We start from the raw sequence: 24,920 nt of genomic DNA, 5'->3' as shown, positions 1-24,920 counted from the left end.
TTACTCCATATGCAACTATAAACACATCTTATTAGGTGTATAAATTCCAGAATTGTTGCTAATATAAGGTTGAAGAAAATGCATTAACCCTCCTGTGATTTTTTTTTCTTTTTCAAAAAATTCCCAAGTGATGTTTAACAGCAAGAAAAGGTTTCACGTTATTTTCTATTATATATTTCTTCTGGAGAAAGTCTTTTTTGTTGTTGTGTGGTTGGAATTTAAAAAAAAATCGTTTTTAAAAATTACTAATGTCAAAATTATTGGTAATTATTTTTTCGGTTGAAGAACAAACCACTGTTGTCCATTGAGTTGCCTAATTAACCAATCTTGGGTAATTAACCTAGTTCAGGGGTTCCCAAACATTTCAACTCGTGACCCCCAAAATAACAATTCCAGTGACTAGCAAAACCCCACTGTCCTTGGAGGTGGTTATAAACATACAAACATTGCACACAACAGTCTCCACACACCAGTAGGAACTATATAAATGAGCTTAATGACAACACAAAAAAACAGTCTAACAATCAGGGATGGGCAGTATTTTTTTATACATGTATTTCAAGTACATATTTCAAATACAAAAAAAATTATGGTAATTTGTATTTGATAGGGCTGATGAAAATGAAATATAATATTTGTATCAAAATACTTTAGTGATTTGTATTTTTGTAGTTTTAAAATACTGTAAAATACTAAGTCATACTAAGTATACATGATGTCATCATAAATAAGCCGCCTCTGATTGGTGCTTTCTCAGTTGTTTGCCTTACCTTGAGATCAGAACAAAAAATATATTTATATTGAAGAAGGTGGTCAGTGCTTGGAGTATGGAAGGAAATTATGCATCACATAATGGCGATACCTACATTACTTCACTGGCTGTTTAAATTTACAATATAGAGTTAAATTAGTTAATGAAGAAGAAAGATGTCACAGTGGGACAATATATGAAGCACTAATATTTAATAATACAGCAATTCAGTCTAAACAGCCTAGCCAAAAACACCTGACTCAGGTTATACGGCATCAGCAGTATATGAAGAGATTATATTTGCAAATTATGATGACTCCATTTTTAGTGATTTTGAGGTATCATGTTTTTATATAAATTGGAAATTATGTGGAACGTTTTTAGTTTTCAGAAATCATATTGAATAGGCAAATTGCAAAAAAAAATATTTATTAAAAATTCTATGAAAAAAATTATTTAAAAATGAAACTCTTCATGTATCATTCTTTTAAAACATAAGACTGTTAACAGGTTAAATAATCATTATACACAGATTATATCAATTTTACCGGCCACACAATATTGGGAACATAATCAACAGATATAGTACTGATTTCTAACTCATTATCTGCATTAAACAGGGCTTTCTGTATGAGATTTGTACAAAAAATATATACTAAATTGATAATAATAAAGTAACAAGTAAATAATGTATAGATATCTAGTCATGTACAGTAAGAGTAAAAGTAAATGAGGTGGCAGAGAATCTACTAAAACTTGCTCAGAGAAAATCTGTTGCTATCAAATTTGGACTTGATTTAATAGGCCTATTCATGGACAATTTGCAAAGAAGGTTTATGCTTACTTGTAAAAGTTTTTTTTGTAGTAAAACTGCACAAAAATACAGTATTTTAGTTTGATACATTTGTGGCTGCTTTATTTTGTAGTTTATTTTGACACACCTATAATTGAGGTGTTTGGTATTTTATTTTAAAATACATTTCAATGTATTTTTGCCCATCACTGCTAACAACCATATAATTTTTTATAGTCATTTTTCAATTGTTTAATTTAATATTAACCTCTTTTAATGAGAATGGTGGGTGCAATGTTTACAGCACAAGACTATTCCTGGTTTAATTTTAAAGTCTGCCACTCGGAGATAATCCTCAATGTTAAGTTGTGGCCTTTTGTTTTTAATATACATGAGTGCCATAAGGTGTCAAAGTTTAACAATGTGCCGTAAAATCGATCTGCTTCAACTTACACTATTGCTGTGTCATTATTCTTGCATAATAACCTCAGGGGTCGCAATCCAATGGAAAAAGAATTTAAAAAGCTGATGGATTTTTATTTGCATGTTAATTTTTATGTAACTATTAAATGCTATTTTTATCTGCTGCAGGTTATGTTTAAAATATGGTAATTCTAGTAGTTTAATAACATGGTGATATTTTTTTTTTTGGAATCATAAAGTATTTAATGGATAACAAGAACTATCAAGACACATAATTACTTAAAATATTATCAGCAAATGTGTCAAATTACGATGTAGTCAGTTTACAGATGTTCACTGTCATTGCACCTTTAGCTGAGAACTAATGTCTTGCAAAATAACTAGTAGAATATTATATACTGTCATCATGGCTATTATGGCTTAAAGCTTTTATGTTTAATAAAAGTGGTGAAAAAATCTTCTCTTCATTAAACCAAATATTTGAAAAAGAAAAACATTTCCACAGGAGGGTTAATAACTTTGCCTTCAACTGTTTGTCTCATATTGCAATAATAATAATTCGCTGATTTGTCGATAATCCAGCTGTGTGACTGATTCTTCCCTCTCAGGTGCTTTTTTCGTTCGTAAGCAGAACATCTGGCCACTGGTGCGCATCTACCGTGGAGGCTTCCTGCTCGTTCAGTTTCTCTTCCTCTTGGGGATCAACACTTATGGCTGGAGGCAGGCGGGTGTCAATCATGTGCTGATATTTGAGCTGAACCCTCGAAACAATCTTTCACATCAGCATCTGTTTGAGGTGAGACACAACACTGTATTTCAACAGACCAAATAGCATGAAGGGAAAGGAAAATATCCAGATTTAGTATCTGATCATTTGTCCTCTCTCTCACTGTAGATCGCAGGGTTTTTGGGGGTGTTGTGGTGTCTCAGCATCCTGTCCTGTCTGTTTGCTGACTACACTTGGCTGCCTATGCAGGCCAATCCCCTCATCCTCTACGGCTTCATGCTGCTGTTCCTCATCAACCCCTTCAAAACCGCCTACTACAAATCCCGATTCTGGCTCATCAAACTGCTGGTAAGAGACAGGAATTCACTGCAGATGATTTAAAAACCTTTCCACTTCAACTAAAATGATGGTAATTAGAAATCTGGGCCACAAGGGCTATTTCAAGTTGTTTTAGGCTCCATTTGACAAGTGTCTGCTATTTTGACAAAAACTCTCATGGGATTTTTTTTAATAACAAATGCTGGTACCTTTACTTGTTGAAACTAATTATGAATGAAGAAATGCCACCAAAACATCTAGTATGTGGTAGCATATTCCTATATTAATGAATCATTAAATCATTCATGGGCAACTCTGTGGCGCAGCAGGTAATGCTGTCACCTCACAGCAAGAAGGTCGCTGGTTCATGCCTCGGCTGGGGCAGTTGGCATTTCTGTGTGGAGTTTGCATGTTTTCTCCACGTTTGCGTGGGTTTCCTCTGGGTGCTCCAGTTTCCCCCACAGTCCAAAGACATGCTGTATAGGTGAATTGGGTAGGCTAAATTGTGCGTAGTGTATGTGAGTGAATGAATGTGAATGGATGTTTCACAGTGATGGGTTGCGGCTGGAAGGGCATGCGCTGTGTAGAAACATGCTGGATAAGTTGGCAGTTCATTCCACTGTGGTGACCCCAGATTAATAAAGGGACTAAGCCAAAAAGAAAATGAATGAATGAATGAATAAATGAATGAAACATTCATTCAAACAGTTTGTTTAAGAATAGACCATTGAATCACTGGCTCTTTCAAAAGAATATTGCACTCACAGATTTATATTTCAAAAAATGGTACTTTTACTTGTACAATATTATTAAAATATAACATAGATATAAATCCTTAATCAAACCAAAAGTGCTTCGGGGGTATTTAATGTGCCAGTGCCCTTTGGGTAAGGGATTCCTAAAGATAAACATTGAAATTTTAAGTTCAAGGCATTTGAAAAGTATGTGAAAAAATTTAAAAGCCTTTATTATGGGGTGGATGAAGGCAAGTGTTGCCAAAACGCATAGGTGCTTTTCTATACAATCGTCATGTTAATAAAGGCTCTTTAATTTTTACACTTACTTTTCGAGTGCCTTGGACTTAAGATATCATTGTATAACATAAATATATTTTTTAAAAAATATTCAGCAATATATTTATTAACGTATAAGCTTATTAAATTAACTTCCATTATAATTTTTGACTGCATATATCATTGACTGCATATTAATAGGCTTCCTCTTACAGTGAATGCATTTGGATTAAAGTGAAGTTTTTGTAACTCATATATTGCTAAAACAATAATTACAATATTATAATAGACAAAAAATATTGCACACTCTTACCATCCCAATATGAAATTATTCCACAAATTTTTATGATTATTTTAATTATTTTCTTAGAAATATTTATGATAAATTATTTAAGCTAAATTTAAGCTAAGACCAGTTTGCTTATTTTAGTTCTCATCCATCTCATATTCTCTTCATTCTCATATTTTGTATTAGTTTAATAGAAGTACCAATGTAACATACATTTATATGTTTGGGGTTATTTTATAAACAAACAAAAAACTACCACTCACACACATGCAAATTTCTCAGTATACACATAAAAAACTAACACTGATATTCATACAGACACACCCCTCATAATTATAGTTACAAAATTTTAATAAATCAGTCCTACAGACCTCAAAAGCAGGCAACAGGGAAAAGTGATAATTTTGTCTCAAGGGCAAACCTGAAAAAAATCTTTCAAAATATTCTGAATTTTACACCTCTCAAAGCCAAAATGGAAACCTGTTAACAAAGAATGATCGACTTTTTGCTAAAATGCCACAAAAGTTTTGCTTAAGTTTATGCTGTTTGAATAACATAGGACACATGTTGTAAACAATCCTAACACATCACTCAGATCTTTAGGATCAAATAAACTAGAGACTCCAAGTGTTCAGTCAAACAATACTGCACCCCCGTCTGCTGGAATCAGCTTCCAGAAAATGACCAGATGTGCTCCAACATTAGGCACATTCAAATCAAGACTGAAAACACATCTGTTTAGCTGTGCCTTTGCTGAATGGGAACTGTGCTGCGTCCGACAGATCACACTATCATGTCTTTCTTTCTTTCATTCTTTTATAACCTGTTCTAATCTGTTTTTAATTATTTTATTCTTTGTTTTTTTTATACTTGTCTCTTTTATTCCTGTTTATGCAAAGCACTTTGAATTACCACTGAGTATGAAATGTGCTATATAAATGAACTTGCCTTGCCTTAAACAACGAACCAGAAGATCCACATGTAGATTATTTAAAGAGAAATCGTGCAGGCAATGGTCAAAAACTGCATAAAGATATACGTGCTAAAAATACAGGCAAAGGGTCAGACTAGGCGGCAAAGAATAAAAACGGTAAACAAGACAAAAATCAAAACAAAGCCAGATAAACAAGGGAAAACGCTTCGTAATGTTCATAAGAAGAAACAAACCTTACACCACCCATAATGTGGGTGTAATCAGAGGGAATCAGGAACTAGTGTGTGTGCAAGATGCATCATGGTATTTGTAGTCCAGTTCAATGACAGATGTGTAGTTCTCCAGCAATCTACAACAGGGGTTCCCAAACTTTTCAGCCCGCGACCCCCAAAATAACAATGCCAGTGACTCGCGACCCCCAATATCCTCTGAGGTGGTTATAAATACAGAAACCTTGCATGCAATGACGCAGACACACCAATTAAATTTGTGTCAGTGCTTAAAATGTGCCAGAAAGTATAACCTGATGTTATAAAATCAAAATGCATCTAACGCTATTGCTGCCTTTAATATATTGTAATTACCCCAGGGGTCGCAATCCAATAGAACTTGTAACTATAAGCTACTATAGTAACTATATAGTAAATAATAACCATAAATGACTATTTTTATTTTCAGTATAGTTATGGATAAAATATTTTAATTCTTATGGTTTAAAAAAATAAATAGATTTTTGGAAATCACCAGGCGACCCCCCCTTCATTGTCCCGCGACCCCTCGGGGGGTCCCGACCCCCACTTTGAGAACCACTGATCTACAAGGCTTAGGCCCCGTTTACACTAATGCGTTTTAGTTTGAAAACGCATAAGTTTTGCTACGGTTACGCCAACCGTCCACACTACGCCGGAGTTCTCGAGCGCCGAAAACGGAGCGTTTCGAAAACGCTGGAGAGGCCGTTTTCATTTTGAAACGCTGCTGCTCCGTCTCAGTGTGGATGGGGAAAGACGGAGACATCTGAAAACGGAGGCGGGGCTGCAGACATTCGCCTCTCTGATTGGGGCTTTTCCTGAATATTAAGTAGCCTAACACACAGTTCAGTCCTGAATCTTCTCCGTGTAAGTTCAGGCTTCGCAAGTTTGATCAAGGCTGCAGTCTCTTCTTCTCAATTTGATATGGAAAAGCAGACTATACCGAGGACACGGGTAAATCTTCAAAGGGAACAGTGTACTTTATATCTTCATTCACATCACCCTGGCTTCGTTGTTTCACTTTCTCAACAATAAAATGTAAACATGATTTAAGGAACTGCCTATTTTCATTTTAATATTAGCAACTTAGACAGCAGACATGTTGAGGCGTCGTGCTGTATAAGATGAGCGTCATCTTCACTGTCTGGATATTTATAACAAAACGGAGCCGATAACAACTGCCTCCTTTCAATTTCAGTGAAAATACGAAACATCCCCTCTCTTTTGCTGAGTATCAGTTTTAAGAATCGATAATGGCCATTTTAAAAGTATAACATACAATAAGTTTATACATTGTAGGAAATCAAGGCAAGCGATAAGTCAATATACAGAATGTACGTGGTTACATTAATCATTAACTTATCTTTGCGCTCAGCCAAAACACGTTACCTGAGAACAAGTAATAGATTCCAATGCCCAAAGTCAGGGAATATGTCGTTAGATAAAGACAACAAGATGAATGAAATATCCCGTTTAATAAATATAGTGAGATTAGATCCAGCGGGAGATGCTTGATGAGAAGTCCGACTAGCAGAGCTCTCATCTGGGTACATGGGCTGCAGCGCTTGCCCGAGAGCGTCTGTGTGGTCACGTGATGTGCGTTTTCAGCGTTTTGGTGTGGACGGAGAGCAGTTCAGAAACGCTGGGTAAAACGCGAGTGTGGACGCGGATCGTTTTCTTTCTAAAACGCCGTTTTAAAACTAAAACGTACTAGTGTAAACGGGGCCTCAGATTACTGGTGGTGATCATGACAGTTTGCATAAATACACATCGAAAACAATTTAATAAAATGAAAAAAAAGACAATGTTCATAGGGATGCACATGGTATTGAACAGAAATCTTTTGAATCATAAAAAAAAAAAAAATTCTGCCACCTTCCATGAATTTAAATGAATAAAAAACATGCAAAAAATGAATGCACAAAAAAAACACTCCTGTTGCCCCTGCACCTCATGTATTCAGTTGTTTCAGTGAGGTCCTGTCGTGTTCGGTTCCTTTTCTTTCAATCAGCAATCGAGTCAGTGGGTCTTGATTTCAAAAGTTGGATTTATTGCCAGACAATAAAAACGAGAGGCTAACAGACAAACAAATGTCTCTCCATGAACCTCTGCCTCTCTGTGTCCCTGTCTTGCTTTTATACATGTAGTGTTGCAGACTTTTCCCACAGATATGGTCTTGTGCTGTGAACCTGCTATATTTTTGGCTGTGCCTTTTGAACTCAGGTATATTCTTGGCTGTTTGCCCTTTAGGTGCTGGTTTAAAGTTTACATGTACTCAGCTAACTACTAGGCTTGCTCTTACTGTTATACATTCACTTCACACTTATTTGTACACATATTAATATGATTATACAGAATAACATGTTCATTGCATATGTTAAACAATATATGTTTACTTGCACACTTGCACACAATTGGAGATATTTACTGCATATTCACTGCACACTTTACCCAATATATGTTCACTGCACACTATTAGAGAGAAGATCAAATCCTTAACATACAAATATATGTTCACTGCACACTATTGGAGACAAGATTACAATTTCTCCGTCATATTCCCTCCTCTTAAGACTTTTTCTGAAGTCTTAATATTATTGTTTTTTACCCATAGTGCAATTTCACAATCCGGTTCCCTTAGTTACCACTATCTAGTGACTGATATTAGCCACATAATAGTTACCAATTGACCAGATTATGCTACCGCACTGTGGCAGAAGTAGAAGCCAAACATCTACCCCTACTGTTGACATAGGGATAGTAAAAGACTTCTTCCTCTGTTTTTTCTGTTTCATAGAAAATAGTGTTTAAAGCATGAGCGTGCAATTGGTTCAGCACTTGCCTGTGGGTGTCACAGTTATGTAGAATACAATACTATATATAGATATTGTTATCATTAATCTTTTACACACATAATATATCTCACACAATAATCACAAACATCAAAAGTAGTTGCCCATCACAACGTGTTCCTCTTCAGCCCAGATACTTTGCGCATCGTTGAGGGCTTCCCTTGGGGTAGAGGTTCTAGCACTTACACCCAGGGTATGAATCATTTGTATTCCTTTTCTTCGTCTGAGCTTTCAGACTCTTCAGAACTTGTTGATATTTGAGTTTGCCATTTAAGTTGATCTGCCCAGTGCCCAGACTGTCCATAATGGTCATTTACAAGCATCATTTTCCCACGTCCGTGATATTGTAGCATTTCCATTTGCTTTGTTGAAGCTTTGACAATTAATGATTTTAATAATGGCAGTACACAACAAAATAATAATGCTCCTATTAATATTGCCACACCTAAAAACATTCCCATTTTAGCTAGCCAGGCTCCCCATGCTCCTAGTTTCAGATCAAACCAGTCCCACATTTTTTCATCTCTCCCCGCATTTGTAGCCATCTCTACCTGTAATTCTTTGAGTTTTGTCATAGCTTTTGTAAACGTACCTTCTGGCGCTGTATTATTTGGTATATAAGTGCAACACTGGTCGCCAAAGAGCACACATACGCCCGATTTATCCGCTAACATCCAATTAAGCGCTAATCTATTTTGCCATGTCATTCTACTAGTTGCATCTAATTGTTCCCCCAATGACATTAATGCTTCATTTGTGTGATTAATAAATCTTTGTTGGTTGTAGTAAATGTAATTTATCCATTCTGTGTTTTTGTTTTGTGATATCCAAATAAGTATTGATTCAATTCCTGATTTAACCTCATTTCTTGCTTTGAATTGATCTGGTATACCTCGTGGCTGACCTATGGAATCTATGTATACTGTAGGGTCTGGTTTATAACTTCTTTTAACTCTATAATTAATTGTGTCACTTTCACCTATTGTAGATTCAGTATCCCAATTTATAACTTGTATTTCTTGTATTATACGTACTCTAGTACAGGTACCAGTCCATCCTAAGGGTAAAGAAGGTAACAGCTTTCTATTCCCACACATCCAAAAGAAGTCTGCTAGTGCTAGCGTTTGATCCTTATATCTATCTATATCAGGTAAAGCTATAGTTTGATTTTCACAATTTTTTGCTGGCTCTATTATCTTTCCATGTTTTGTTCCTGTTGCTCGAAATGATGACGCAAATGGTGGATCGTCATAATTTCTAAGAGTTTTTTGTGGATCAAGATTCCAAATTACACTACATTTTCCTTTAAATTTGCCAACATCTACTACTCCTGAAGGTTTAACAAAACATTCATATTCTTTTGTGTAATCAATAGAAAACCATAGAGGAATTTCTACTTGAATATTTTTCACTTTTAAATTTTCATTAATGCCAAAGCTTCTACATTTAGATTTCAAACGTCCAACATGTCTAAATAAAGTTTTTAGTGTTGAGTGGCTTAAGTAACCCAAACATTCAGCTGGACAGAAAAGTCTCAAGTCTTGTTCCATATGACAGAAATCTCTGTTAAATTCAGCACAATGTTCATAAGTGAAAGGATTTGGGACCACAACCACTTGACTCATTGGAGTTTTTGTACAGAAAAGGCAGTTCTCTTTGCTAATTTCTGATGCTGTGAAAGAAGCCCATTGAAACCATTGATTACTCTGTGCTGTTTCCAAAAGTATGTCTAGTTCTGTGTGTTCCTCGTGAATGACGTACAAGTTATCAACATCCCTTCGCTGTTTTCCATATTCTTCTAGTGGCAGTTCACTTGTATTGGCACTACTACTTTCATTCCTTAGTGACTGCAGTGTGGTCCGCATGGAAGTGTAATTGGGCCTTTGAGTTATGCTTCCTGTATCTGAGATGTTTCTCATAAGTTGGAGGTCGTCATTGAGAGTGGTTGGATTTTGAGTTATATTGTTTCTAGTGGCTTGATTTTGTGGCATGTATATGATGCTTAGACATATTATCATAGTCACTTGTCTAATAGTTTTATTCATCATTCTCTGCCACATTTTGCTCACCATCACTCTCTGCTGTGGGCTTTTCTGGGCTGGCAGTTTCCCGCTGGTGGTCTCCTGCTGTCACTTTCTCCTTTGGAACCCTCGTGCAGTGGTTTAGATGGTACCACGTTGTACTCCCCTCCACTTGAATTGAAGTTGGGGTGGCTCTCACAACTCGATATGGTCCTTCCCGTCTTGGCTCATTCCACTTTCTCCGGAACACCTTTAGATACACCTGATCACCTGGCACCACCGGTCCTGGCGTTTCTCCCTTCTCAGGTGGCTGTCGCCTGGTTTCCTGGACATAAATAGCTTTGTGTATTGCAGTTAGTTTCTTCATATATGATTTTAATTCCATTTGTAATTGTTCTAGTGGTGGTCCTTTATAGGGCCCTCTACAAAAAGGTGCAGGCATAGGCCGGCCTGTTAGCATTTCATGCGGTGTTAGATGTGTGTTTCTATTAGTTTGCATGCGGTAACTCATTAAAGCAAGAGGCAAAGCATCCACCCAGTTAAGTTTAGTACTGGCACAGATTTTGTTAAGTTTAGCTTTTAAGGTTCCATTGACTCTTTCAACAATTCCTTGTGATTGTGGATGATAAATACATCCTAGTCTTTGCTTTATTCTTAAATGTTGTAATACTTGTTTGAAAGTTTTTTGGACAAATGCTGATCCATTATCTGAACTAATTTCTGATGGTATTCCAAATCTAGGTATTACTTCCCTAGTTAAAAATTTAATAACTGTTCCTGCTCCCAGATCTGCTGATGGTACTGCTTCCACCCACCTACTGAACCTATCAATTATCACAAGCATGTATCTTTTGCCTTGGACTCGTTTTATCATATCTACGTAATCCATTACCAAATGTTTAAATGGTCCTTCAGGTACTGGTATATGGCCTATAGGTGTTGCTGTTCCTTTTCTCACATTATATTTAGCGCAAATTTCACATGAGGACAAAAACTCACCAACCATTGCATGTAAATAAGGAGACCAATATCCTTGTTGTTTGATTTTTTTTATTACTTCTCCTTTTGCACAGTGATCAAAACCATGTGCATCTGATATTAAAATATTTAGAAGTGCTGTTGGTGCAACAATTTGCCCTTCATGTGTACGCCAAATATCGTGTGAGTCTTTTTTAGCCCCCCTTTGATGCCACATTGATTGTTCATAGGGACCTGCTTGTTGTTGTATTCGTACAATATCATCTAATTGAGGTTGTGGCTCTATTAGCACTACTGGGGTTAGAACTGCTACTTCACACCCTGATGCTTTTTTAGCTTCTAAATCTGCCATGTTATTTCCTTTTATGACAAAGTCATTTCCTTTTTTATGTGCTTGACACTTTATTATTGCCAATCGTTTTGGTTGCATCATTGCTGAAATTAATTCACTTATTTGTTCTGCATGTTGGATAGGAGACCCATCAGTTTTCTTAAAGCCTCGTTGTTTCCATACTGCTCCGAATAAGTGACATACACCATGTGCATATGCTGAATCTGTATAAATATTTGCAGTAAGTCCCTTTGCTAATTGGCAAGCAGTAGTAAGCGCTTTTAATTCTGCTAATTGAGCAGAGCATGGTTGAACACAATGATGAGATATTACTGATACAAATTCTTCCTTCTCTTTTTTGACTACTGCATATCCTGTATGGATTCCTAAATGGTCCCTAAAACTTGAACCATCTACAAAATAAGTTACTTCTGCCTCAGGAAGGGGTATAGATTCAAGATCTGGTCTTAATCTAGTAAATGTTAATGAATTTGCCACACAGTCGTGTGGTTCTCCTTCAAATGCTAATGGAATTAATTCAGCTGGATTAACTGTTTTACATCGCTTAATAGTTACATCTGGATATGTTAATAGAGTTGAATAAGCTAAAATGCGAGCTTGAGTTAAAACAAATTTTCCTTGTTCTATTAACTCTACAGTTTTATGGTGAGTATAAATTGTGACTGGATAACCCATGGTTATTGATGATGCTTTTTCATAAGCATAATGAATTGCTGCGAGACCTTGTTGATAGCATGGTGGAAAACCTTGAGCTGTATTATCAAGTTTAGTGCTATAGTATGCTATAGGCTGCTTTTTTCTTCCGCTACAAGTTTCTTGCATTAGTACAGCTGATGCGTAACCATCCATTCTATTTGCTACATACAAAGAAAATTCTTTAGAGTAATCAGGATTTCCTAATGCTGGTGTTTTTTGTAATTCTTTTTTTATTGTTTCAAATGCTATCCTTGCATCTGTATTCCATGTTAATGAGTTTTTTAAGTTTTGTAATCCTGCTTGTTTCATAAGCTCTCTTAGTGGTGCTGTTTTTATTGCATAGTCCTCTACCCAGTCTGAACTAAAACCTGTCATTCCTAAAAAAGTCATCATTTGTCCTACTGTTTGGGGTAATGGTGTTTTACTTATTCCTTCCAACTGAGCTGGAGCTATAGCTCGTGTACCAAAGGCAATCAATCGTCCCAAATATTCAACCTGAGGTTGACAGTACTGCATTTTGTTTTTAGATACTTTATGACCTCCTTGTGCCAACTTAGTGAGGACTTTAATTGAATCTTTATGACATTGTTCTAATGAAGGAGAGCAGATGATTAAGTCATCTACATATTGTAACAGAGTACTGTCCATTACAAGATCCTCCAAATCTTCTTTAAGAATTTGGTTGAATACATGTGGCGAATGCTTGAACCCCTGGGGCATTCTGGTGTAAGTATATTGTTTACCCCCATATGTGAAAGCAAACAAGTACCTACTTTCTTTTGCTAATGGCACACTGAAATAGGCTGAACAAAGGTCAATCACTGTGAAATATTTAGCATTAGGAGGGACATTTGTCAAGAGTGTATGTGGGTTAGGAACTTCAGCTGGAAAATCCTCTACAATGTCATTAATTGCCCTTAAATCATGAACCAGACGCCATCTGTTTTTATCTGCTTTAATTACAGGCATTATCGGAGTGTTACAATAACTGGTTGTTTCTTCTAATACACCTGCTTTTAATAAACCCTCAATAGTGTTTTTGATTCCTAATTCTGCCTCAGGCCGCAATGGATATTGTGCTTTTCTGGGCAGTTGGGTATTTGGTTTAATTTGAACTCTTACTGGATTTGCTGATTTTATCAAGCCAACATCATTATCATATAAAGACCATAATTCTGGTGGCACTTGGCATTCCATTTCTTTAAACATTTCAGTTTCTAAGTCATTTATTAATTCTGATGTTGTACTCATTTGTGTTATTTTGTCTTGTCCGATAATAACTTCTTGGGGAATTCCCATCAAATTGGTTGTACACACAATTTTGATATAATTTTCATCATCTGACTGAAAGATTAGTGGATTTTCTGTTGATACCCATTTGCTCTGTTCTGCCTTTTTTACCATTTGTCCCAAATCTTTTGTTTTCCAGTTATTTCCAACATATATAGCTATATGTGGAACTGAATCTGTAACATTAAACCATTTTTCAGCAAATTTATTTTTTACTATGGTTAGAGCTGCTCCTTGCTTACCTAATATGATGTGTTGTGAGATCATTTCAATTTTTTGCCCTTCTGTCTCTTTCTGCCATTGCTGTTCTATGTCTGGATTTCTTTCAGAATCATAAACCATTGTGCAATGGAAACCTGATTTTGGTATCTGTGCTTCATCAATTTGTGCTTCAATGTATTTTCCCCATTTATTTATTGTTTGTTTTACATCATTTTCTATTTGTCCTATCCAATACACATTAGCTTTTGGTTCGGTAATTACCATTTGATTTTCAATTCCTTTTGCATCTATATACACTCCATCTGAAGTACACCAAATATGTAGTCCTAATTTACATAATGCATCTCTTCCTAGCAAATTGACAGGAGTTTGACTTGATACTAGAATGGGTAGCGTCACACTTTGATTTTTAGTTTGGATACAAACTGGAGTAGTCATTGGAATTAATTGAACTTTTCCCGAGAATCCTATTGTCTTTGCATATTTACCAGACAGGGGAAGATGTGACGCATAATTTGAATTAACAGAAGTGTAAACAGCTCCAGTATCAAGGAGCATTGGTATTGTTTTTCCCTCTATTTTAATTGGTAGCATAGGTTCTTCGTTAGCATTAGTTGTTAACATTGGAAGCTGATTATCCCCTATAGGATTCTCTGGGCATCTTCAATATCCCTTATTGGGTCCTCTCCAAGGATTAACTGGACCTTGGTTAGGATTTGGATATGTTTGATGCCAAGTTACCTCCCTTCCACCCCGAGGAAACTGCTCCCATGGATTGGTGGGACAGTCTTTTTTGGTGTGTCCTGATAATCCGCAACCCCAACACATGCCTGTAGGTGTCACATAGGCTTTGCCATTCCCTCTTTGCTCTCTGGGTCTTTTTCTCCAGGTCGCGGCTGCTGGCTGTTGGGTATAAATGTTTATTATGGGTGGAGTCATTTGGGTATTAGCTGGATGTTTAGCTTGTGAGGCAGACTGCATAGCTGGTGCTGGAGCTGTAACTGGAGCCATCATTGTTAGTGGTTCCCCCTCCTCTGTCTCTACAAGAGCTTGGATCTTTTTCTTGTTCTTTTTAGTCAGTTCATCAAGTTGCAATTGAGCTAATTTTCTTTGCAGCTCACTTTCTTGCTTTTTGAGTTTTTGTTCATTTTTCCTGTACTGCTCAACTGCATGTGCCACATAATCACAAAACTCTTTGTGAGATTTAGAGTTTAACCCCACCACATCTTCTAACCTGCTCTTCACTGAGGAAGGCATAGAGTCAATTATGGCTTGTCGAAACAATGTAGCCATTATAGGGTCTCTTTCAGGATCAATTTCAGTGTCATGTTTCCATTGTCGTGAATGTCTCTGAACATACGTTATTGGATTCTCTGTTTCCCCCAACTGATCACCTCTTAACATATTAGGGTCCAGTCTTAGTGGATACTCTGCACGCAGTGCCTGCCACACTGCTGGACGGAAGGCATCAAAAATAGTCCCATCCATCTGTTGAGAGTTCACAGCCCTGTCAAGGTTAGAAGCGTGAAGGATTTCATCCATCTTTGCTCCTCCTACAGTCTTTGCAAGAAGAGATTTAATGTCTCCCAAAGAAATCAATTTTCCAACTGATTCCTCTTCAAATACCCTTATCCACTTTGCTGCCCCCTCATGGATGTTTGGGAGCCTAGCAATCAAACCCTCCAAATCCAATGTAGGCCAAGGGACATACTGTGCTTGTGCACCTTTTATTAAAATTGGGCATTGTTTAAATGGCCTAAGCCTGTTCCCCCTTTCCCAGTTTCCTGTATCAAGTATTGACTCCTCCCAATCTTCTTCCTCATCTGAACTGAATAACAATCTCCTTTTTTGTTTTACTTTGTCATATGTGTCTTTTAACAGTTTTTCAGTTTCTCCAATTGTACTTCCCACGTCAATATCTTTAATTCCACCCCATGCTCCCCTTTCCTTATTATATGATTTTGTCTGCTCTTTTGGCTCCCTATAGTCTAATTTGTCCTCACACTGTTTATTCATTTGTTCTAATGCTTCACGGGCCTGTTTATAACAATCCAAGGGTGCATATGCCCCTTTATTTTGCTTATTTGCTGATCGTTTTGATTTTATGCTTGCCCCTAATTGTTTTTCCTCCATTTCCATCTCTCCTTCCATTTTAAGTTCTCCTGACACCTCCATGAGCCCTTTAAGCATAGGGAATTGCCCTTCAGCTTGTAAATAAGGTGGAGGGCTATTAAACATTTGCTCTTTAGCAGTGGTTTCTTTGTCAGCCTCTTTCAGCATTTTTCTTGCCTTTTTAATATTTCTTAAATTATCTTCTCCTTCTTTTTTGAACATGTTTAACACTTCTCTCTCTTTTGCTCTTTTTTCATCTCGTTTTTGTCTCCTTCTGCTACTACCTTTTCTTTTATAATTTTTTATTAGAGTATCCATTTCTTCACATAATGCTACATCAAAAGTTCCACCTTGTGGCCAGATTGTCATCATATTTTTAGTTCTAAGTTGCCACTTTTTTGAATATTTATCAATAAGCTCTTTACACAATGGATACTTTGATCCTAGTATTTCTACTGGAGAGCTTGCCATTGCTATCTTCTTTATTTGTAAACTATTATGTGTCTTTATTTTGTTATTTTTTATTTATTCGTTTTATCACTTGATTGTTGTTCTTCTTATTATTATAATTATTTTTATTATTATTATAATTAAAACTTTGTTTTTATTATTTGTATTTGACTTTAATCAATTTTCTTTTTCCACTTGTTTGGTATCTAAATTTTATTTATTTATTTATTTTTATTTATTTATATATTTTTTTTTATTTATTATTATTATTTATTAGTAGTATTATTTTTTTCTTTTTACTTATTTGTTTATTTATTCTTTAAATAAGTAGTTTAAATTTTATATAATTTGTACGTCTAATTAATTTTTATTTTCTATTTATTATTATTTTTTTTATTATTATTATTTTTATTTATTTATTGAGTTTTTATTATTGTGACTTCTTTTTTTTCTTGTTTAAACAGTAATCAATATTAATTTTTTATCCTTCTATTTTATCCTTTATTTATTTTAGTCATGTTATGTTTATTTATTTATTTATTTATTTTGATTGTTAATTTATTTATTTAATTTTTATATTTATTTTTATTTTATTATTATTGTTTTACCCTCACTTTTATTTTAAATTTTAATTGCTGCAGCACAAGCCTAATTATTATTATTATTATTACTTTTTTGTTTTAACTAGTTAACTTTTCCATTTATTCTACTTAGTTTTCCCAAGTCTTTCCTCAATTTTTATTCACAATTCTTTCTTCAAACATTCATTCACTTCAATGCTTTATTGCATACACACTTCTAAAAACATTCACTCCTCTACCCCCCTTATCCTATGGGGTTCATAAAATATTTTATCACACACTTTTTAAAGCATTTACTTTTCTACCCCCCTTATCCTATGGGGTTCATGTATTAACCTTATTCAATACCGCAATCTCACGGACACAGAGCCCAACACACACAGGCTTTCAACACTTTCCTAAGTGACCTGTTACTTCTGCTTCCAATCTCTACTGCTCTACAGTAAAAATAGCATTTTCCAGGATTTTTGCCTTTTTTCCCCCAGCCTCCTGAATCATAATATTTATTATTATTAAAACAGAACGGGTACTCCGAGGTCTTTGCGCGCTTCTCTCTACTTTATTAATCTGTTTTAACTTATTAATCGTCACAATCTATTAAGATTTTATCCTTACTTCCTTCAAAAATCTTTAATATAAGTAACAATTAGTTGTTAATGTCTTATCTTTATCCTCAAGGCCCTCTTAAAGCAAGACACAGATTGTTGCATGCAACATTTTCTTCTGAAATCAAAACCCTTTTTTAAACGTATTAATTATTTAAGTTTGGAAGAGCACTTTGAGTGTTTTTACCCTCACAAGCAGAGTCCGTCGAGCCACACAATTTTTCATTAAATAAGCAAAAAATTGCTTACCTTTTTTCACAGTGGCCACTGCAATTGTGTCGCCCGCATCAGACTCCGCCAGCGAGGTCCCCACTCCGTTGCTCCTAGCCAAATCACGTCTCGGGGTCACCAATTTGTCGTGTTCGGTTCCTTTTCTTTCAATCAGCAATCGAGTCAGTGGGTCTTGATTTCAAAAGTTGGATTTATTGCCAGACAATAAAAACGAGAGGCTAACAGACAAACAAATGTCTCTCCATGAACCTCTGCCTCTCTGTGTCCCTGTCTTGCTTTTATACATGTAGTGTTGCAGACTTTTCCCACAGATATGGTCTTGTGCTGTGAACCTGCTATATTTTTGGCTGTGCCTTTTGAACTCAGGTATATTCTTGGCTGTTTGCCCTTTAGGTGCTGGTTTAAAGTTTACATGTACTCAGCTAACTACTAGGCTTGCTCTTACTGTTATACATTCACTTCACACTTATTTGTACACATATTAATATGATTATACAGAATAACATGTTCATTGCATATGTTAAACAATATATGTTTACTTGCACACTTGCACACAATTGGAGATATTTACTGCATATTCACTGCACACTTTACCCAATATATGTTCACTGCACACTATTAGAGAGAAGATCAAATCCTTAACATACAAATATATGTTCACTGCACACTATTGGAGACAAGATTACAATTTCTCCGTCAGTCCGTGTGCGATTATGCGTGTGTCTCTGTGTTAGAGGCCCAGGGCAGTGAGGTGAGGGAAATAGATTGCGGCTCTATCTCTGCGGATGTGAAGCCTGTGCCTGTGCAATCATTATTGGGATGGAGCCATCAGCGCCGCCTGCCTCTGTCTCGCTGCCCTCCCCACATCTAATTGACCCCGACTGGAGCCTTATTCCTCAGAGTGCCTCAGACACACACACCCACACACACACTTCCGGTAGATTAAAACCGACACGTACTGATGGCCAAACAGTGGGTGGTTTTCTTCCCAGAGCTCAAACGCGCTGTCACAGTCCAGCTGAGCATCGCACATGCTGCTGCAACCTTCAAACGTACCTCACATCTAGAGCTGGATGTTTAAAAGAGCTTTTTACCTGTTTCATCAGGTAGAAATAACCGATCAGAGTTTGTGTGGGGAGAAATCGATTTTCACTGGCATTTGAGCCTCAGGAGTATGGTGGCATAGATCGGTGTAGTGCAAAACTGTGTCGCTGGGAAATGTCAGCACTGCCCTGAAGGCTGAGAGAGGTAGTTTCATTTCATTTCAGGGTAGTTTGCGTGTGACACAGAATATCATTAAAGCAAGAAAAGAAAAGCAATGTGACTCAAGGGCAACACTAATCATTCATTCATTCATTCATTTATATTCATTCAGTTGAATTTTATTCAATTTTTATACATTTTACTGTTGCTATTAATCCAACTGTTCATGAAATATTTTACATTAATTAAAAAATGCGCTTTTAGGAAGTTGTCCTTTTCACTAGGCTTTACAAAATCATTGTTGTACTGGCCTCTGAACTCTGTAGATTAATAAAATTAATAATTAATGATAAATGGTCAGCATAAATGAGTACACCCCATTTTGAAAACTAGTATTTTGAATAATTTCCCAGTAAATATAGGTATGCGTTGGTGCATTTGAACAAAACAGATTTATTAGCAATATTTATTAAAATAATATTTTATTCACCAACCATCTTTAGAAATAGAAAGACAGTACATTTAAAGTCAAGCAAAATATTTACATATATAACTACAAAATTTCTACAAAATGTTAATATATTTATATTTTTACATTTTTATTTAATATTTTTCTCTTACATATACATTTGAGCTACTAATATTTGGACCATTATTGTAAGTTATATTTTATGTAATCTAATGTATATGCACAAACAGGGCTTGATATTAACACCCACTAAATGCAGGTAGATTTTAGCTGTAGCGGGTCAGAGAGCTGCTCCCACTAGCCACTTTGGCTGGTTGAAAATAATTTTTCAATTGTAGTTCATCGAGACGCAGCACAAAAAAGAGAGCAGGTGAATACTTTCATGTTTCGTGCTTTCGCTTTAACCATTTGAACAGATTATGAATGGGCCTAACGTTAACTGTGTGCACATAATCATACTTTATTATTAAACACAATATGTTTTATACCTGCTTTCTTTTGTTTCCAGTTATTTTTTTTATTTATGGTTTAATAATCATCCTTTACATTAGCATTGCTTTAAAAGGAGATTAACTTCCCATTTTTGTATAGTCAACTGGTAGTCTGGGACTAGGGATGTTCTGATCAGGTTTTTTGCCCTCAAATCCGAATCTGAGTCATTTAATATTGATTATCTATAGATGCCGAAAACTGATCCGATACTTCTATAATAAATAAAAACGTATGAAGAAGAGCAAAGAAACTGATCCAGGATGTTCCTTATTTTTTTATTTAGTCCACCTTATTTCAACATTCAATATCTCTGTTAACAAACAGAGCACTTTTGTGAGGTAGCTTAACAATCAAGTAATAAATAACATCAATTCTTCACTTTTAAATATCAGTGCAATAGTAAATCTAATATAAAAACAAAGAGGACCTCAACTAAAAATGCCCAGCAAGCAATCCCACGTTTACATATCTCACAGTTTGCTTTGGCAATGTTGTCATCGTCAGCTTTATAATACCTCCAAACCCCAGACATACTCGCGCTTTCTGCTTTAAGCTGCTTCTCTGTTCTACTTTGCCAGCATTTAACCAATAACTTCTATGCAACAAAGTGATGTCATGCTGCACACGTTGCTGTTTCTGTGTGAAGTCAACAAAGAGGTCTAACTCTGTGCCACTGCATAACTATTGTGTTAAAAAATAATGAGAATATTTTATGCACAAATATAATATTGTAAATATCCTATACAAAATATTAATTTAAAATCCAGAGCACTGTATAATAGGGTCATTTAAAAATAGCTGTTGTCTAATATACTGAATGCCAAAAGGCCTATTATTCCTAATTAAACTCAGATCCTCACAAATTCAGGAGAGTACATGCAACGTGATTTTAAAGAAACGCATCAATCTGTAATGAGATCTGCCCATAGGTGGCGCTACAGCTGTAATATTCATCACTGATACGCTTAATAAATGATACATAATATCCAATACGCCTTAAAGCACTTGAACCACAATAATTGCTGCTTGCAGATATGTTTATTGTTATGTCATCATCATTCTTGTCGTGTTTGCACCTTTACATATAACTCAGTTAAAGCTATTTTATTGGTGAGGTCAATGAACAGATATCTGTAGGGATAGTTTACAGATTGACCCAAAGAAAGACCAGTCTGGTAGATGAAGAAGAGCTGGAGTCAGAGATTTAAATAAATAAATATAGTTTATATATAAATCAAGTTTACTGAAGATAGTTTGCAGTTAAATCAGCAGAAGCCAGCTTCAACACTCGCAATGAGTTGCTAGGCCGCTCTGCTTACAATCACCAATCAATAACAATTATACTCTCACATAAAGTCATTAACTGCGTCATACATATAGGTGTTCTAACCTGATTGGTTAAAACACAGATAGACTAGGAAAATTTCCACGTGGGGTTCGTGCGTACAATTCTGAACATTATCTTAAGCATAAACGTCAGACATCCCTTAGACTGATTAGAGCTGACTCCAGACCTGTGAAACGGATCAACAATCAAATAGAACACACACACATAAAGTATTATCTGTTTCTTATCCAAGGCTGAGTGTACTCTCAGCCGTCTTTATCAAAACTGGTTAAAAACCGGTAGAATCTACATTCAGGCAGTTATAATTTCTTACTACACAAAGTCTATCTTGAATAAAAAGTAGAATCACTTTAAAAGAATTAACCGTAAAAATAGCTAAATAGACATTTTAGACAGTATTAACTCGTAGAAATAACAATAGAAACTGCTTGATTGCTTCCAGTCCTCAGCCCTTAGTTTCACTCAAGGTCTCCGTGACCTCTGACCTAGTTGGGTGGCTTCTGAAAATAGTTATAAAGAGACTGGCAAATACACTGAACATTCTTATATTAAGCAATGTGTTAACTTATTCATTAATTAAAATCAATTCACAGTTAAATACTGAGAAACACGATGATGAAAAGGATAAACGTTGGTCCATGATGAGACTGATTGGAAAGCAGAAATCCGAATCCTTCGTATCGCAGAACATTTGCCAAGAAAATCCCCATCGATTTGCCTTCATCCAGCTGAGCTTTCATTAAGGTTTACTGACTCATAGTGAGGACTCAGAGATGAGCTGTTAAAAAGCACCTTATCCTGAGAGATAAAGCCCTGTTCTCTGCTGTCCACAAAGATGACCAAAAATACTCTATACATATACTATATTTAGTATATATTATCATATAATTTCTAATATTTCAGTATAAATATGTGTCATTATGAATAATTCTGACTCACGTTTTCTGTGTTTGTGTTTTCTCAGTTCCGCGTGTTCACCGCCCCGTTCCACCGAGTGGAGTTTGCAGATTTCTGGCTGGCAGATCAGCTCAATTCTCTGGTCATTGTGTTGTCGGATCTGGAGTATCTGGTGTGTTACTACAGCATGGAGCTGCAGTGGGGAGAACGCAATGGATTACTGCCTGCCAAATTTGGTAATTAATTCAGAATGAAGATGTCCTGTGTTGTATTGACTAAGCAGTCCCGGTTTCAGCATTATATGTAATGACAGATGAATGGCCGGTTGTGATTAATTTGCTCTTGCACAGGAATTAGGATTGCTCAAACAGTGTCAACACTGACTGGAGTTCTTCAGGTTCAATGGAGTCTGTCATGTGAAATGGACCAGCAAATTCGGAGCATCAGCGGCGCTCTAATGGTGCAGAAATGTGTCTCGCCAGCTCGAGACTATTAGAAAATACAGAGAATGAAAAAGAAGGAAAGTGAGCGACAGAGTGATATGAAAAACAGGGCAACAGGGCTTTTTTCAGTTTGCCTGGCTTGATAAGGATATTTTATAGCAAATATAAAAATAAAAAAATTGGTGTAATATTATTTGGGAAAAAATATACAAATATTTCTTGAATATTGATGTTTTGTACATTTTCACACTACTTTTCACAATTGTCACACTAGGAGTCGGTTGAAAATGGAGATGAGGGTCCAAATGCAGTTTATTAGCAGCTTAGTCAGGCAGGCAATAGTCAAACAGGAACAAACGGTAATATGACGGTAACCCAATAGCGTAATCATGGTCACAGACAAAGAAGTCGGTGCAGGAGGCAAACAGGATAAACAAAGGAGCAAGGCAAGGATCTAAAGGCACGGTGACGCGCCATGTGCCAGCCTCAACATTTCACATTCACTTTGAATGGGTGACGTCCGACGTTGCCGAACTCATTGTGGATCCGTTGGCGCCGCTTCAGTGGCGTTGCTTGCTGCAGAAGTTGGGACTTTCTCAACTTTTCAAGCGCCGACTGAATTGTCAGCCAATCATATCGCTGTATGCAAATACACCAGCTCAGACAGAAGCCGATTGCTGGCTAATTTCATTGGCTGATGCTACTATGACAATTGTATCAGTCCCAACTTCAGACATGCCCTCTGTCAAGTGTTGAAGCTGAAGCCCTGTGTGAATCAGTCGATGATTTGTTGATTTGTGTGCAATCAGTGAGAGAACTGAAACTGGTGTGTGTGTGAAGTGCATGATGGGATGTGAAGTCCATTTCTGTGTCAGATTTGTAGTTCCCCAGCGATCTGCATCTGCTAGAACACTGGTGATTGTGACAATAATAATAGTTTTATATTCCGAAACAATAAGCATTCATGAATAATATTAATAGTTATGGTATAATAATAATAAAAAGTTATAATACAAAAATTAAGGTAATCTTTTTCTTCTTTTTTATGAATTGTTATTGTTAAAATACTAATAATTAATATTAATAATAATAATAATAAAGTTATTATTTATATATTTTTTTTCTGATTAACCTTTTAATATTTAGTATATAAAAAATATATATTGTATTTTTTTTAAATGATGGATGTTTATCATAATTAAGTAATTTTTATTATTATTAATAATAACAATAATGGTGTCATCCAGCTAAATTATATTATATTACCATTGTATAAACATATTCATTTTATTAAACAAAACCCTAATAAAAACAATCCTAAACTATTATATAGGTTTTATATAACTATTATATATTATTATATTATATAACTATTATATAGTTAAATTATTAATATTATTATAAAAATGATCCAGTATATTGTGATTTAAAAATGACTGTAATAAATAATAAAATCTTGCTAATATCAACATGCATTTATGTCAAAATGTATCTGTCCCTGTGTCAGGTGATGAAAGGTGTAACAGCTTCTCGTATGGAGTACGAGCCATCATCCACTGTCTGCCTGCCTGGCTGCGCTTCGTTCAGTGTCTGCGACGTTATCGGGACACCAGGAGAGCCTTCCCTCACCTGGTGAATGCTGGGAAATACTCCACCACCTTCTTCGTGGTCACATTTGCAGCCCTTTACAGAACTCACAAAGGTAAAACAAACAAAAAAAAAAACAAATGCATGCATTTAATAGATGCACTTTTAAAATGGGTAACACTTTAGTTTAGGTCCCAAGCCTTATATATAAAGGCTGTTGGGCAGTGTTGGGCCATCAGTGAGCATCTGTCAGGCTAGTTTGTTTGGTGTTTGCCTGGATAGAGTTTGCCTGATTCAGCAAGTAGAATCTGTGTCAGCTGTTGGAAAAGAGAACACTCTGCTTGGCTATTTAGCTATGAATCAGAGCAAGAAAACAAAACAGTTTTTTGACCACACTTTGTTATTGTTGTTCATTTATTCTTTTGCTGGAAATTAGAAGTGAATTTAGAAATAGTTTTGAAACAAATCTTTGTGCTTAACAAACTAAATTAAATATGTAAGCTAATAGATGTCTTTAGTGGAGTGCGTGCGGTTTCCTTATCCACAAAAGTAAAGGAGTAAAGAAAAGAGTAAGAGTAAAGAGGCTGAATGGAGG

General features: G+C 35.8%; 1 protein-coding gene and 1 long non-coding RNA gene across 3 annotated transcripts in view; one reads left to right on the top strand and one right to left on the bottom strand.

The window, feature by feature from the left end:
- The window catches only part of xpr1a (xenotropic and polytropic retrovirus receptor 1a), a 161,011-nt gene that overhangs the window by 119,289 nt on the left and 16,802 nt on the right, over positions 1–24,920 (top strand). The window contains 4 exon segments of one of the 2 annotated variants that reach the window (NM_001245100.1): positions 2,576–2,763; positions 2,863–3,042; positions 22,363–22,531; positions 24,246–24,440. In NM_001245100.1, the coding sequence (NP_001232029.1) occupies positions 2,576–2,763; positions 2,863–3,042; positions 22,363–22,531; positions 24,246–24,440 (732 nt within the window). 2 annotated transcript variants of the gene reach the window in all.
- On the bottom strand, positions 7,526–18,139 carry LOC147842604 (uncharacterized). Its single transcript, XR_015497661.1, has 2 exons — positions 17,905–18,139; positions 7,526–10,708 (listed from the first exon to the last, which is right to left on the bottom strand). It is a non-coding gene; the product is annotated as an uncharacterized LOC147842604 (long non-coding RNA).

The sequence above is a fragment of the Danio rerio genome, chromosome 8 (genome assembly GCF_052040795.2).
Source record: "Danio rerio strain M-AB ecotype USA chromosome 8, GRCz13ab, whole genome shotgun sequence".
NCBI lineage: Eukaryota > Metazoa > Chordata > Actinopteri > Cypriniformes > Danionidae > Danio > Danio rerio.
The sequence above is the reverse complement of the archived record's forward strand: the minus strand, read 5'-3'. Positions and strand labels throughout refer to the sequence as shown.